This window comes from Coturnix japonica, chromosome 14 (genome assembly GCF_054131305.1).
Source record: "Coturnix japonica strain WE chromosome 14, WE-NBRP24, whole genome shotgun sequence".
NCBI classification, from domain to species: Eukaryota; Metazoa; Chordata; class Aves; order Galliformes; family Phasianidae; genus Coturnix; species Coturnix japonica.
In genome coordinates this window covers 17,880,216-17,894,146 of record NC_140676.1, presented here as the reverse complement: position 1 = coordinate 17,894,146, position 13,931 = coordinate 17,880,216, and the positions used below count along the sequence as shown (strand labels likewise).

Sequence of the window (13,931 nt, the reverse complement as noted above, 5' to 3'; positions counted from 1 at the left end):
AACACCTCCAAGGACGAGGCATCCACAACCTCCCTGGGCAGCCTGTTCCAGGACCTAACCACTCTCCTAGTGAAGAATGGTTACACACCTACAGGAAAAAGTCATTCCCACTCCACACCTACAGGAAGGCTGCGGTGAGGTGTCCCTGTGAGGCCTCCTGAGGGGTTGCCCCAACCATCACACACACACACACTGCAGGAGGAGGCTGCGGGTTGGAGGGGAGCTTTATTGGCCATAATAAATAGGATTACATGGGACAACTGGTGAGAGATGGGTGGTTGGAGCCACCACGTCCCCACTGAGGGACGTCATCCTGCCCCGCTCCATGGAGGTTGGGGCAGGGAATAACCCCCTAATAGGGACAGGAGGATTTGGGGAGAGCGATGCGGGGCAGAGGGGTGGAGGAGTGTGGAGGGGCCCAGCTGTCATTGCGCCAGGGCCTGGATGATGTCCTTCACCAGCATGGTGCCGATCACCATCTTCTCACTGTTGATGGTCAGCTGGGCCGCTGCTCCCTCCCGCCACTCCAGGGTGATGAGCACCAGGCTCCCGCTGGTCACCGTCTTGGCCGCAAACCTGCCCGCCAGCAAACATGAGGCATTAGGATGAGCTGAGCCCTGCACCGTCACCCTGTCCTGGGATGGGGTGCAGTGAGGTGTCTGCCACCCACAGCCACTGCCACAGGGGGGTTGTGTGAGGGGTTCCTTATCCTAAAGGAAGCCCCAAGAGTCCTCATAAGGGAGCTGATTTCATTTGGGTAAGGCGGAATGGAGAACCGTGTGTGTCCAGACCCAACCTTATTCTTGCAGTGGGTCTCAGTCCCTGGGAAGCTGAGATGCTACAAGGCTACCTGTACTCGTTGTCAGCTCCACAGGGCACACGTCCCACGTTGGCAGCCGCGGTCACTTGCTGGACGATGGCATGGTCGCTCCGGCACTTCTCAGGCAGTGTCAGCTTCTCCGTGATCTCACTCATGCCCGTCAGTTTCCCTGGAGCGGGCAGCAGATGTCCTGCTTATCTCTGGCCACCACTGATAGCAGCCACGTCCCCACCAGGGCCCATTTTGCTGTCCTCAAGCCAAGCCCTCAGTCCTGTGCCTTCCCAGCTCAGCTCTGTCTCAGGACACCTCTGGATCCTCAGTGAGGACCTGTCTCCCTAGACCTTGGCAGAAGTGGATTTGGGAAAAACTTTCCTCCATGACCCTTTCCAGGCTTGTCCCTGTCACCCTGCCTGTCCCATGTCTCTAGGGATGGGCTCCTCCAGGCAGCAGCAGTGTGAGGTGATAGAGCCAGGTTCCACGGGCACTGAGCACCCACCGTATCCTGGCATCTCCAGCTCACTACAGACATATCTCTTGGAGTGAGGTGGCACGGGGCCAGGGCATCCCTGTCACTCACCATGAAGTGACATGATGTTCCTGTGCCAAGCAGAAAGGGGTCTGGGGACCCTGTGAAGGCCCACGGACAGGATCTTAAGATGTCCCGCTACCCCACAGGACAACCTTGTTGCCAGAGGGGAAAATGGGAGCTACTCTAGAGCCACTTACCCTCACCCCGCCGTGCAAAGTGCTCTGGGCCATGGCGCAAGTGGCAGGGGGACAAAGCATGCAGTGAGTGCCACCGTGGGGATGGTGGGTGACCCCCCAGCATGGCCCTGGTTGCCACTTACCCTGCTCCTTCCTGAATTCGTTCTCGCTCATGAAGACAGGGGCCATCAGCTCCCCAACTGGTGGCTGGATGGAAACGTAGAAGTGGCGCGTGTGGGTGCTGGGGAGACAGGCAGGTGAGAGGGGATGCATGAGAGGACACTACTTGCCCCTGCCCTGACCCTAACCCTAAGCCAGCTCAGGCAGGAGGATGACTGGAGGGAAATGGAGGAACAAAATGGCTGGAGAATAGGGAATTCCATCAGGCTGGACCAGGGACTGCTTCCACCTCCTTGTATCCTAGTACATGCCCCACTGTCCCCGTGTCCATGCCAGTGTTCCTCCTCCCTTGGAAGGACCCTGAGGCCCATCCTGGTGTCCTCGTCCTTCTGCCCCACTGTCTGCTGCAGTTCACCATACCCCGTTCTGCTGTTTTTGGGATACTCCAATGCTCTGTGCTGATATCCCTTTTCCCCCAGTGCCCATCTAGCTGTCATGAAACCTTGTCTTGCCATTCCTTGCCCCTTGGGCTCCCTCATACCCTGTCCTGCTGTTCCCCAACCCTTAGGGTAGCCAAAGGGCTTGCCCTGCTATCTGTTGTCCCCTGCAGCCCTGTGTCCCTTAGAGGGTTGTTGATACCCATCCCACTGTCTCCATCCCCCGGGACACCCCTCCTGTCCTCTCCTACCCAGTCACTCACCACAGCTGGAAGTTGGCTGCCTGGGTGGAGTCGCAGAAGTCGATGCCCATCACCACGCTGGCTGTGTCCCCAGGTGCCAGGCTCTCTGAAAGCACAGGGCTGCCACCGTGTCCCCCTCCCTTCCACCACTGTCCCCTTTCATCCCCAAAGCATTGGTGCCCTGCTACACCATACCAATCTCGGGGAACTCCTGGATCCGCATGCCCGCAAGCAGCTTGGGCTCGCTGACCCGCAGGCTTTTCACCTCGGCATCAGTGTTATTGGAGATTTGGATCTGGACAGCCACCATGTGCGGATCTCCCGGGAAGGGACGGCGGCTGAAGCAGTACTCAACTGAGAGCCCCTCACCCGCCATGCGGTGCAGCAGCTCATATGTCCTCACCGCGCCAAAAGCTGGGCTCAGCAGCTGCCAGGGACCACAGGACAATATGGGCCACCAAGCCCACCCCGTGGGCAACAGGGGTCTGGGTGGCCCATGGGAAGAACGTAGAGGACACTTACGGCAGGTGCCAGGGAGGTGTCGATAAGCGTGAGGCCCTCTAGATCAGTCACCAGGCTGGTGGAGATGATGCTGCTGGATGGGACAGGCTGGGGAGGTGGGGGGGTGACTGCAGGGGGAGGAAAGGGTTAACAAAGCTCCAATCAGACACAGACCTATGGGGACAGCCCTATGAGGATACCACATGGGGACAGTATTTACAGGTGTGTGAGGACAGCTACAGTGAGACAACAGCAGAGGGATACCAACCACATGAGGACAGCCTCAGTGGTGCAGTCCCGTGAGAAAACAGCAGAGGGACACCAACCACATGGGGACAGCCACATGGAGACAGCCCTGGTGGTACAGTCTCAAGGGCAAGTCCCTCAGGTACCACCTGAGGGGAAACTGCAGCATGGGACATCCTGGTGGCACAGTCACCTCCCCCACGACCAGCCTCAGGAGACAGGAGCCGTCCACTCCCACCATCTCTGTCCCCATTCCAGAGACCCCACGCCTCCCTGCATCCCCCTGCAGGCACTCATGCCTCAGTTTCCCTAGAGCCAACACCATGGCCATCCCACTCAGCCACTCACAATCATCCAGGTCGAGCAAGGAGATCTCCTTGGGGCCAGCCTTGCTGCTAGGGATCTACAATGTGTCAGAGACATGGGGTGAGCAGAGTGCAGAGATCTCCCCCAACCTCCTCCTGGCCCTGTTCTCACCGCCTTCTTCCGCTTGGCCTGGACCATGGTTGGTGCCTCAGTACCAGAGTCCGATCCTGAGGAGCTGCTCTCAGAAGCACTGGCCTCCTCTGATGAGGTCTCAGCATGACCCTTCTTCCCCTGTGGCCCTGCAACCTTTTTCACCTTTTTCCCCCCAGCCTCCTCTTCCTCGCTGGAGCAACAGGAAGAGGGAAGCTTTAGGGGAGGCCATGCCACCAGCTTGGCTGGGGGGATCCAGCCTCCCCAGGTTACCTGCCCATGCTCCCTGAGGATGCCTTCCGGGAGCCTCCCTTCTCCTTCCTCTTCTTCCTCTTCTCCTCCTCTTCCTCCTCCTCCTCCTCCTCCTTGTCCTCTGACTGCTCCCCGCTGCCTTCCTCTTCCTCCTCCTCATCCTCCTCCTCACTGCTGGAGCTGGAGGTGCCGGAGCTGCTGCTGCTGCCACTTTCCTCGCTGTCGGACTCGGGTTCTGCAGGGGACATGGTTCAGTCCCACTGCTCTGTCTCTACATCTCCACCATACCCCACAGTGTCCCACTGTATCCCATGTCCCCAGAGCTGCTCATGGCATCCTACAGCACCCCCACATCTCCTACCACATCTTAGCTTCCCCAGTATGATGGGATGTCCTTAGCATGGTGACCCTGGCCCCACGCCCCACCGTGGTGTCCTCTGCTTGATGCCCCACCATGATGGCTCCACCACGTCCTCACCACTGTCTGCTGATTCTGTGGGCCCTGACTCCCCCTCTGAGTCAGAGTAGAAAGGTTTCTCCACCTTCTCCTTCCTCTTCTCCCGGCTGGTGCACTTGGTCCACTCAGGAACCTGCTGACACAAGGCTTGTTAGGGTTCTCACTCAGTGTGGCTGAACGGTCACCCAGGGGGGATATGTGGCACCTTCGGGAGTTCTCCCAAGACCCAGCAAGATGCCCTGACCTTAGTATGTCCCATGTACACCAGGGTGCCCCACACACCTCCACATTCCTCACAGAGGGGTCTGGAGCCTCATCTGGCCAGTCTGGCAGCTCCTGGTACCCAACAGCCTTGGCATTGAGCAGATGGGACAGAGATCCTAGCTGGAAATGATCCCGGTCTATGGCAGAATGAGAAGTGATTGCAGCTCAGGAATTGCACTGCAGTGACATCTCACCCCATGTCCCCACACCCTGCAAGCAGAGTGGGTACCTTTGAAAGAGGACTCCAGGATGGGAGCGGGTTTTTGAGCCAGGAAGAGCTTCTTGGCATATTTGTTGAGGGCCCCACTCTTTTCAGTGGGCACAATGAGCTGGCGGATGAAGCGAGCACGGTCGCGGATGTCATAATTTTGGTCGTACTTGGCCAAGTTGAGCACGTACTGGGTCAGGAGCTTGCTCTGCACCGAGGGACATGCTTAGGGCAGTCTTTGGGATAAGGAAACTGAGTCAGGCAGTGGGGTCATGTGCCCAGGGTACCTGCTTGGAGTTGGTTAGATAGAGCTTGGCCGCGAGGTTGATGACCTGCAGCTTAACAATGTCTTCCTCATTAGTGAAAGTCTTAGCCATCTTGCGCAGCACATCGGGTGCAATCTTGGGCACGTGCTCACAGTACTCGCCGATCAGCCACAGGATGCTTGCCCGTGCCATTGGCACCTGCAGAAGAACCCCAGGCATGTGGCATCACTGCCACCCTCTCTGCTCCAGAGAAGGACACACATGCCTTGACCTACCTGGATGTTATCGGTGAGCTTGGCCATGTGTTTGATGATCTCACTGTGCTGAGCTGGCTGCATCTGCAGCAGCTTCTTGATGACAACCACGGACTCAGCCACCACTAGCTCTGTGGGTAGAGACTCTGCCTCAGGGGGATCCTCCCTGAGGGACAAAGTGCCCATATTTCACCCCCCACCATGTATGCTCACCGTCCCGGTTGGAGAGGAGCTGGACCAGACCATTGAGGCAGGTGTCCCGCACCTTGCCGATGTTGGTGGCACAGCGCCCAATGGCTTGGATGGTGGCTGCCACAAAGTCCTTGTCCATGCTGCGGATATAGGTCTGCACAGGCAGAGCATATCACTTGTGTGGCAGCACTGGGTGTCTGCACCATGTGGGGCCTTGCATTGGGGTTGGCACAGCCTCATCTCTCTCCTCCCACTGGGGCTCTCCTCTGCCCCCCGCATGGTGGCATTTTGGCACCCACAGCCATGCCACAATAGCAACATGGTGCCTAAATCTGCCTGTGGCCATGACATACCTGAAACTCCCTCAGGATGGTAGAGATGTTGGTCTCATTGGCCAGGTTGGTGAGAACCTCCAGCTGCAGGAAGGAAGGAAAGGTAGTCATCTTGGGGATGTGACCTGAGGACATTGAGTCCATGGTGCCTGCCTGTCCCTCCAGCATGGAGGATGGCCGCTCCATGTTGGAGAGCTCCAAGGAGCCCCAGAGTCCTCAGTCCTGGGCCCTGCCAGGTGTTTGCAGCTCACCTTGAGGATCTTGATCTGTGTGGGGTCTGTGGAGCGGATGTAGAAGCTCTTGAGATAGGGCTCAAACATTCCCTGAGCAGAGAGACAGTGGTGTTAGTACCATCATTGTCTCTACCACGCTCACCCATGGGCAGGTGGCGCTGGTGACTGGCTGCCAGACAGTCCTCACTCCACTCCAGAGTTAACAAGGCTGACTCCTCCAGCACCAGCGCCCAGACTCACCCGCCGTTTGATGGACATGGTAGCCACATTCTGCAGCACAACATACTGCACCTCGCTGTGGGGACAGAGAGGGGACTACCATCAGGGGCCAGACCAGACCCCTGTCTCAGTATGTCCCCATGAAGACAGGGCAAGACTCACCATCAAGGCAGTGCTACCACAATGCCTCCACCCCTTATTCAGGATGTCTGAGGCTCCCCATGAGTCTCACTGGCCATGTCCTCTAGGGTGGGGGTGACCACCAAAACCCATGTGCCACATACCTGTGACTCCGCAGGAGCCGCACCAGTGCCTTGGCAATGACGCCAACCTCTGCCTTGGGTGCCAGATGGAAGTACAGCTGTGCCACAGCCATCACCACCTGCAGGGAGACACTTGCCTGTCCCCAGTGCTTCATGGAGACATGCCAGGGAATTGCTGTTCCCAGCAGCACAGGGAGGAAGCTGAACCCCGGGGAATGCCACCCTTGGAGATCTCTCAAGACATTCCCAGCACCATGGTGGGTTCTTGCCCAGTGGGCATATCATGAGCCCAAGGCTGAGGGACACTGCTGTTGGCGTTGGGGACAAGAAGGGCTAGAATTGGGCTCACTGCAGCATTGCGGCTCTGCAGTAGGGGTTTGGTGTTGCGCAGCAGCAGGCGGTGATCGGGGTCCATGACATAGGGTTTGCGCTTGGCCAACGAGGCAGCCTCTGCCTTGGCATCCTTGGTATCCTCTTCCTCGGAGCCATAGAAAGCCTTCTCTGCACTCTCCTCTAGTAGGGATTCCTGTCAGCAACACACACTTTCGCTCTAAAACCCTAACCACAGCAGTAGCACACTGGAGCATCCCTGGTGTCAAGGTGGCCGGGGACACTCCAAGATGGCTAAGACACCCTGAGGTTCCCAAACTCACATTCTGATTGGGGCTGAGGAACTGGGTACGTGCATAGCGGGTCAGCATGTTGATGATCACCACCTGGCCCCATTCCTCCACATCAATGAGCAGGTTGCAGAGCTTTCGGTAATTCTTGTGAATGAGGTCAATGCGCTCTGGGCAGACCTCCTCAAACGCCATCACCACGCTGCCAGCCACCAGCTACGGAGGGAAAGTTGGGGTGGCTCACTGGAGTGGTGGCATCTCCAAGAAGATGCTGGTTTTATGGGGAAGGGGACTTCCCCATGAGGATGATGGGTTGATGGGGATGATGGCATCCTACAAGGATGCCATCTCTGTGGGTATGGCTGCATCCCTGTAAGGATGCTAGATCACTAGGATGGTGACATCCTTGTGAGGATGATGGCACTGAAGAGATGGTGGCACCTCCAGGAGGATGCTGGCTCAGCAGGGACAACAGCATCTTCACATTTGGGGATAGGAGAGAAACAGAGCTCACTGTGGTCTTGTCCGCCAGCAGCTTCTCAATGACTTCGATGAGCTGGTCCTTCTGATCCGAGTCAAGACTGCAAGGGAAGAGTGGGCTTGGTGTGAGTGGGATTGTATCTAGCCCCATAAATCCTCCCTCCCTCTTGGCACCAAGCAGCTGAAACTCCACCACCAAGATCTGAGCCCACAGAAATTGAGCAAAAAGATGTGCAGAGCTTTCAATGAGTCTCCCTCATTCTCAGCAGCCATCCTATCACCTGTAGAGCTTTGGGATGGCGTGGGCAGCTGTCTTCCGCACATATGGGGACATGTCTGATGCAGCTTCCTTGATGGCCAGCATCATGATGGGCACAATGATAGGCACACGGATGCTGGAGAGGACGCGCAGAGCACTGGCACGGATCAGCTGGTTGGGGTCCTACTGGGATATATGCATTGCTGCAAGGAGCCAGGACAGCCTCACAGCCTTCCTGTTGGCCCCAGAAAGGGGCAGAAATTATTCCCACCTTGAGTCCCCGCTGGAAGGTGGAGATGGAGAGCAGGGCTAGATCCTGCTGCTCCTCTGCGTAGCGCACCAGGTACACATACACCAGCTTCTTCACCTACGGGGTGGAGACCAAGATTGTAGGGACCACCAAACACTCCCAAGACCCTCCCAAACAGGGAGCACCCCAAGTCCCGGGAACAAGCTCACCTCAATGTTCTTGCAGGCAACATTCTTCACCACAGCTGGAAAGAGGTCGGAGGCATTTTTGCCCCGGGCGATCATCTAGGGAAGGAAGGAGTGGTGTGACTTGAGGTGGCTGGTGTGGCACATCATGGCACAGCACAGCCCGGCATGGCACAGAACAGCGCTGCACACAGCGCAACCCACCGCCACGATCCTCTTCATAGCCTCCAGCTTGAGTGAGTCCTTGTTGCTGTCCAGCATCTCCTTGAGGTCATCGTGCCTGTACCACGTCAGGGTGGAAAGCGCTGCTGGCCACTTTTAGCCCTTTTTAGCCCCCTTTTTAGCCCTTTCCCATGGTGAGAGATGCCTGCAACCTGACCCCCTGGGGCTGTGCAATATTGATAGGGCAGGAGTTGGGTTACAGCTGCATGCAAAAGGAGCTGAGTGACTGGCATGGCACTGGCCACCAACTCTGTCCCCCTCCTGGTCATCAGCTGGATGTCTCCTGTCCCCTCCTGGGCACGCTGCTGTGAATGCACCCCAACAAACAGCTTTCTCCCCGTGCCCTTCTTGGTGTGGTAATTGCGAGCAGTGTCCCCTTTTATAAGACATATCTGTCCCCACCAAACTGGGGGGGACTTGCAAGTCTGCATCTACCCACAACAGCCCCATCTTCACAACAAAACAGCAGTTTTCCCAAACCAGGACAGATCTGCACCAAAACAGCTCCACTATTTGGTGACAGTCTTCTGGGGCACACAACATCCCAAGACCTCCTAGGACAATGCTCATCCCCAGCCACCACTGTCACTATCCCTGGGGTCTCCCTGGGGAGGTCTTACCGTGGTGGCTGCCCGGTGCTGGCAGCCACCTCATCCTTGGGGACTGCCAGTGGCCGCAGCTCGTCAGCACGCAGCGTGCTGTAGCAGGTAGGTGGCCCAGCCTCGGTGGCCAGCACTGGGCTAGTCACCTCCTCGGCCACATCACTGCCTGCCACCGATTTTGGCCGCAGCAGCTTCTGCACAGGTGGCAGTGAGAGCATTGCTATGGCTGAGGGTGGTCCTGGGGACAGCGGGGATGGTGGCAGGGCTGTGGCCTTGCTCCTCCTCCTGAAACCTGATGCTGGGCTTCGGGTTGGGTTGCGCTGACAACCCAACAAGGCCACCAAGGTGCTTTGAAGTCCCAAGTGCCACCCATCCTGTAGCCAGGATGTGGGAACATGGCACGGAAATGCTCCCCTGGGGACTTTGAGTGGCTCAGTCTTTTCTGAGGACATCCCCAAAGGGGTGGGACAGTTGTGGGTGTTCCAGAAGAGTGACGGGTGGCACATAGGGCTCATGGTGACAACAACAGATCCAGTGTGGCCACAGACAGATTGAGCAGCACGTGGGTGATGGAGCCACTGCCAGGGGTCAGGGATGGGGGACATTGCCAGGAGGTCAGGAATTTGGGAAAATTACTGGGAGGGCTAAGACGGGGCACAGTGACAGAGTGGGAGACACGGCATGGGGTGGAGGGGGCGGGTGGGGAAGGATAGAGTCAGAATAAGGAATATTGACAGGGGCTGAGGGGTCAGTGCCAGCAGGGGGGACACAGGCAGGGGTTTGAGGTAGGAGACACGGTCAGCCTGAGGGACACTGCTGAGTTGAAGGGGGACTATGACAACGTGGGGGACATTTTGTGAGGATTGGTAATAGGGGACAGTGCTAGTGGACAATGGACTGAGTGCCATGCCATGCTGGTGAATGTTGCCGGATGGGGGGGGAGACCCTGCTTTCCCCTCTTCCTTTTCCCGTTCCGTTCCCCAGCCCCCCCACCCCCATATCCCCGTGTCCCCTAAAGCCTGCTGGCCGCATGTGACACCTGCCATCCCGGTGCCATTGGGCACTGCATGCTCACGGGGGCATAAGGATCCTGCAGCCCCCCCCACCCCGTGCCGTAGCGGGTGCGTATCTGGGAGCCATGTCCCCCCCCCGGGGGACAGCGAGGAGGCTGCTTCCCATCCCCACTCCTCCCCACACCCCCCTGCTCCAAACCGCCGCTTTCCCCTCAAAAAGGCGGCGCATCCCTTTGCACAAGATGCCGCATCTCCATCCGTGTCCCCACGCCGCGGCGGGGTCACCGCCACCCGCAGCCATTGTCTCCGTGGGGTGTGTGCGCGCGCGCATGTGCCACCCGCGTCCCCGCGTCCCCGCGTCCCCACCTCTTGTAGTCGGAGGCGAAGATGCCGCCGCTGGCGGGGTCGTGGCCGTACTCGGGCTCCCCCAGGCTGGAGGACCCCCCCTTCTCTTCGCCGTAGGCCGGGCTGGCCGCCATGGCGCTGCTGGCGCAGGCCGGGATGCGCAGCCTGGGGACGCCGCACTGATGTCAGCGTCGTGCGAGGACGGTCACCGCCACCGCTTAAAGGCACCGGGCAGCGCAGCGCCCGCGGAACCGCGCGGCCTTGGGGATGCTCGGACGCCGGGTTTCAGGGCGACGCACCCACGTGGCTCGACCCCCACCCACCCCTCCTCCTCCCATAAAGAAAGGATGGAGGAGGAGGAACGTTGGGGTCCGCAGTCCTGCAGGGGGAGTTTAGGAGCGCAGGGGTAAAGCATCGCTTGGGGGTCTTGTTACTCGGGGTGTGTGTCGTGATTATTTAATTTGGGTTGCCGTGGTTTGGGATATCAGCATTTGGGACGTGATTATTTAGGATGCTGTTATTCAGGATGCTATTATTGTTTTTATTATTATTTTTATCATAATCGCTATCGCTGTTATTATTTACTATTATTATAATTTACTATTATTATCCTCCACTATTACTATCACTATCATTTACTATTACTGCCATTACTAACAACAGTAATGTTATTACTAATATTACTTCCATTGTTATAATTCACAGATAGGTACCACTATGAGCCTTATCATAGAATCGGGGAATCATTAAGTTTGGAAAAGACCACTGAGAACATCTTGTCCAACTGTCCAAAATGCTTATAACTATTTAATAATCATGGTTCATATTATAACCATGTGCAGTGGTCATTGTGGGCTGGGATAGAGTGTAAAATGCCAGTGGGTTTTTTTTTTTCCTTTGGGTGCATGTTCTTCATGTGCACCACCAGGACTTTATCCCCTTTTACAGTATGAAGGTGGTTTGACGGGGCAGGACCAGCTCCATTGGCAGATTAAAATCACAATTAAAATCTTTGGTGATAGGAGGAAACTGCCACCCAAACCTCTACCCTGGAGATGGAGAGAGCAGATTCTGGGCTACTCAGAGAACTAGTTAGTAAGGTCCCCTGGGAAACTGCTTTTAAATGCATTGGGGTCCATCGGTGCTGGTCACTTTTTAGAAACCACCTCTGAGAGCAACGCTTGTCCATCTTGACTAGCTGCAGGTGGGCCCAGGAGTCCTTCTCTCAGAGGGTCTCACAGTCAAGCAGAGAGTATTCCTTTCATTACAGCACTGCATGCATGGGGGATTGCTGCACCAACATGCACAATGCCAGAAGCAGTGACTACATATGTAAAGGCATAGCATATATATATATTCATTAGATTCCAAGGACACGGGCAGAAATTCCAAGAAATAACTAACATCTCTGGTGGTTGTGGGATGCATTCTCATTGTAAGTTTCCAAACTTTCAATGGGGAGTAGCTCATACTGGTCCCCACTGATGTTACATTGAGCTGAGGCATCTGTTTTGCCATCTTCAACAACAGGACATCTATTCTACTTTCTTATCTTCACTCGAAAACACACTTCATGGCCTCCTCCACCTTCTGTTCTTGAGCTTACATTTACCCAAGCATCCATCCTTCAGAACATATCTGCTCAAGTTATGCAAAAGACTGCTCACACAATGTGTAAAAGCTGTTCTCATGATTCAGATGGATAGATAGATAGATAGATAGATAGATAGATAGATAGATAGATAGATAGATAGATAGATAGAGAAGGTGATGGAACAGCTTGTGCTGGATGCCATCTCCAGACAACTGGGTGATAAGGAGGTTATCAGGAGTACCCAGCATGGGTTCACCAACGGGAGGTTGTGCTCGACCAACCTGGTGGCCTTTTATGAAGATGTCACTAGCTGGGTGGACAGGGGGAGGGCGGTAGATGTAGTCTACCTTGATTTCAGTAAGGCTTTTGATACTGTCCCCCATGACATCCTTATAACAAAGCTGAGGAAGTATAGATGGATATATATCCTATATAAGGATAGATGAGTGGATGGTGAAGTGGGTTGAGAATTGGCTGACTGGCAGAGTGCAGAGGGTTGTCATTGGCTGTGCGGTGTCTGGCTGGAGGCCTGTAACTAGCGGCGTCCCCCAGGGGTCTGTGCTGGGTCCAGTCTTGTTCAACATCTTCATCAACGACCTTGATGAGGGGATAGTGACCACCCTCAGCAAGTTTGTGATGACATGAAGTTGGGAGGATTGGCTGATACACCTGAAGGCGGTGCTGCCATTCAGCGAGACCTGGACAGGCTGGAGAGCTGGGCAGTAAGAAACCAGATGAGGTTTAACAAGAACAAATGTAGAGTCTTGCACCTAGGTAGAAATAATTGCATGCACCACTACAGGCTGGGGGAAGAGCTGCTGAAGAGGAGCTCTGTTGAGAGGGACCTGGGCCTCCTGGTGGACGACAGATTGACCATGAGCCAGCAGTGTGCCCTTGTAGCCAAATAAGCCAATGGCATACTGGGGTGTATTAAGAAGAGCGTGTCCAGCAGGTTGAAGGAGGTGATCCTCCCCCTCTACTCTGCCCTGGTGAGGCCTCATCTGGAATATTGTGTCCAGTTCTGGGCTCGCCAGTACAAAAAAGACAGAGATCTCTTGGAAAGAGTCCAGCGGAGGGCCACTAAGATGGTGAAGGGCCTGGAACATCTCCCCTGTGAGGAGAGACTTAGGGAACTGGGTCTGTTTAGCCTTGAGAAAAGAAGGCTGAGAGGGGACTTGATCCAGGTTTATAAATACCTGAGTTGTGGGAGCCATAGTGGTGAGGCTGGTCTCTTTTCAGTAGTGCGTGGGGATAGGACTAGGGGTAATGGGATGAAAGTACAGCATAGGAAGTTCCGTATGAATGTGCGGAAGAACTTCTTTACAGTCAGGGTGACGGAGCACTGGAACAGGCTGCCCAGGGAGGTGGTGGAGTCTCCTTCTCTGGAGATATTTAAGACCCGCCTGGACGCCTGCCTGTGTGACATGGTGTAGGGAGCCTGCTTTGGCAGGGGGTTGGACTCGATGATCTCTAGAGGTCCCTTCCAACCCCTACAATTCTGTGAATTCTGTGAGATAGATAGATAGATAGATAGATAGATAGATAGATAGATAGATAGATAGATAGATAAATGGGTAGATGGATGGAAAGATAGGCAGATGAATGTATAAATAGATGGACGGATAGATAGATAGGTAGATGGATAGGTAGAGAGATGGATAGATGATAGATAGATAGATAGATAGATAGATAGATAGATAGATAGATAGATAGATGGATGGATAGATGGATAGAAAGGCCACTAAGATGCTCAGAGGGATGGATGGAGCAGCTCTCCTATGAAGAAAGGTTGAGGAAGCTGGGCTTGTTTGGTTTGGAGAAGAGAAAGCTTGGGGAGACCTCATTGTGGGCATCCAGTACTTGAAGGGAGCATATAAACAGGAGGGGAAATGGC

General features: G+C 55.5%; 1 protein-coding gene across 9 annotated transcripts; it reads right to left on the bottom strand.

The window, feature by feature from the left end:
* Positions 1–206: 206 nt before the first annotated feature.
* On the bottom strand, positions 207–10,753 carry AP3B2 (adaptor related protein complex 3 subunit beta 2). Of its 9 annotated transcripts, none has more exons than XM_032446888.1 (28): positions 10,465–10,753; positions 8,466–8,541; positions 8,286–8,360; positions 8,098–8,193; positions 7,849–8,009; positions 7,602–7,668; positions 7,121–7,303; positions 6,817–6,993; positions 6,489–6,586; positions 6,226–6,280; positions 6,004–6,075; positions 5,774–5,836; positions 5,442–5,574; positions 5,250–5,359; positions 4,996–5,172; positions 4,730–4,916; positions 4,519–4,637; positions 4,258–4,369; positions 3,801–4,014; positions 3,549–3,720; positions 3,420–3,474; positions 2,847–2,953; positions 2,520–2,751; positions 2,346–2,430; positions 1,669–1,766; positions 1,547–1,570; positions 851–989; positions 207–576 (listed from the first exon to the last, which is right to left on the bottom strand). In XM_032446888.1, the coding sequence occupies exons 1-28, from the start codon at positions 10,575–10,577 to the stop codon at positions 426–428; spliced, it is 3,351 nt and encodes a 1,116-aa protein (XP_032302779.1). In that variant the 5' UTR covers positions 10,578–10,753; the 3' UTR covers positions 207–425. The 9 variants fall into 9 exon arrangements, with proteins under 9 accessions (XP_032302779.1, XP_032302780.1, XP_015728242.1 ...); XM_032446889.1 differs by having other exon boundaries at positions 3,552–3,720; XM_015872756.3 differs by lacking the exon at positions 1,547–1,570.
* Between the last annotated feature and the right edge of the window lie 3,178 nt (positions 10,754–13,931).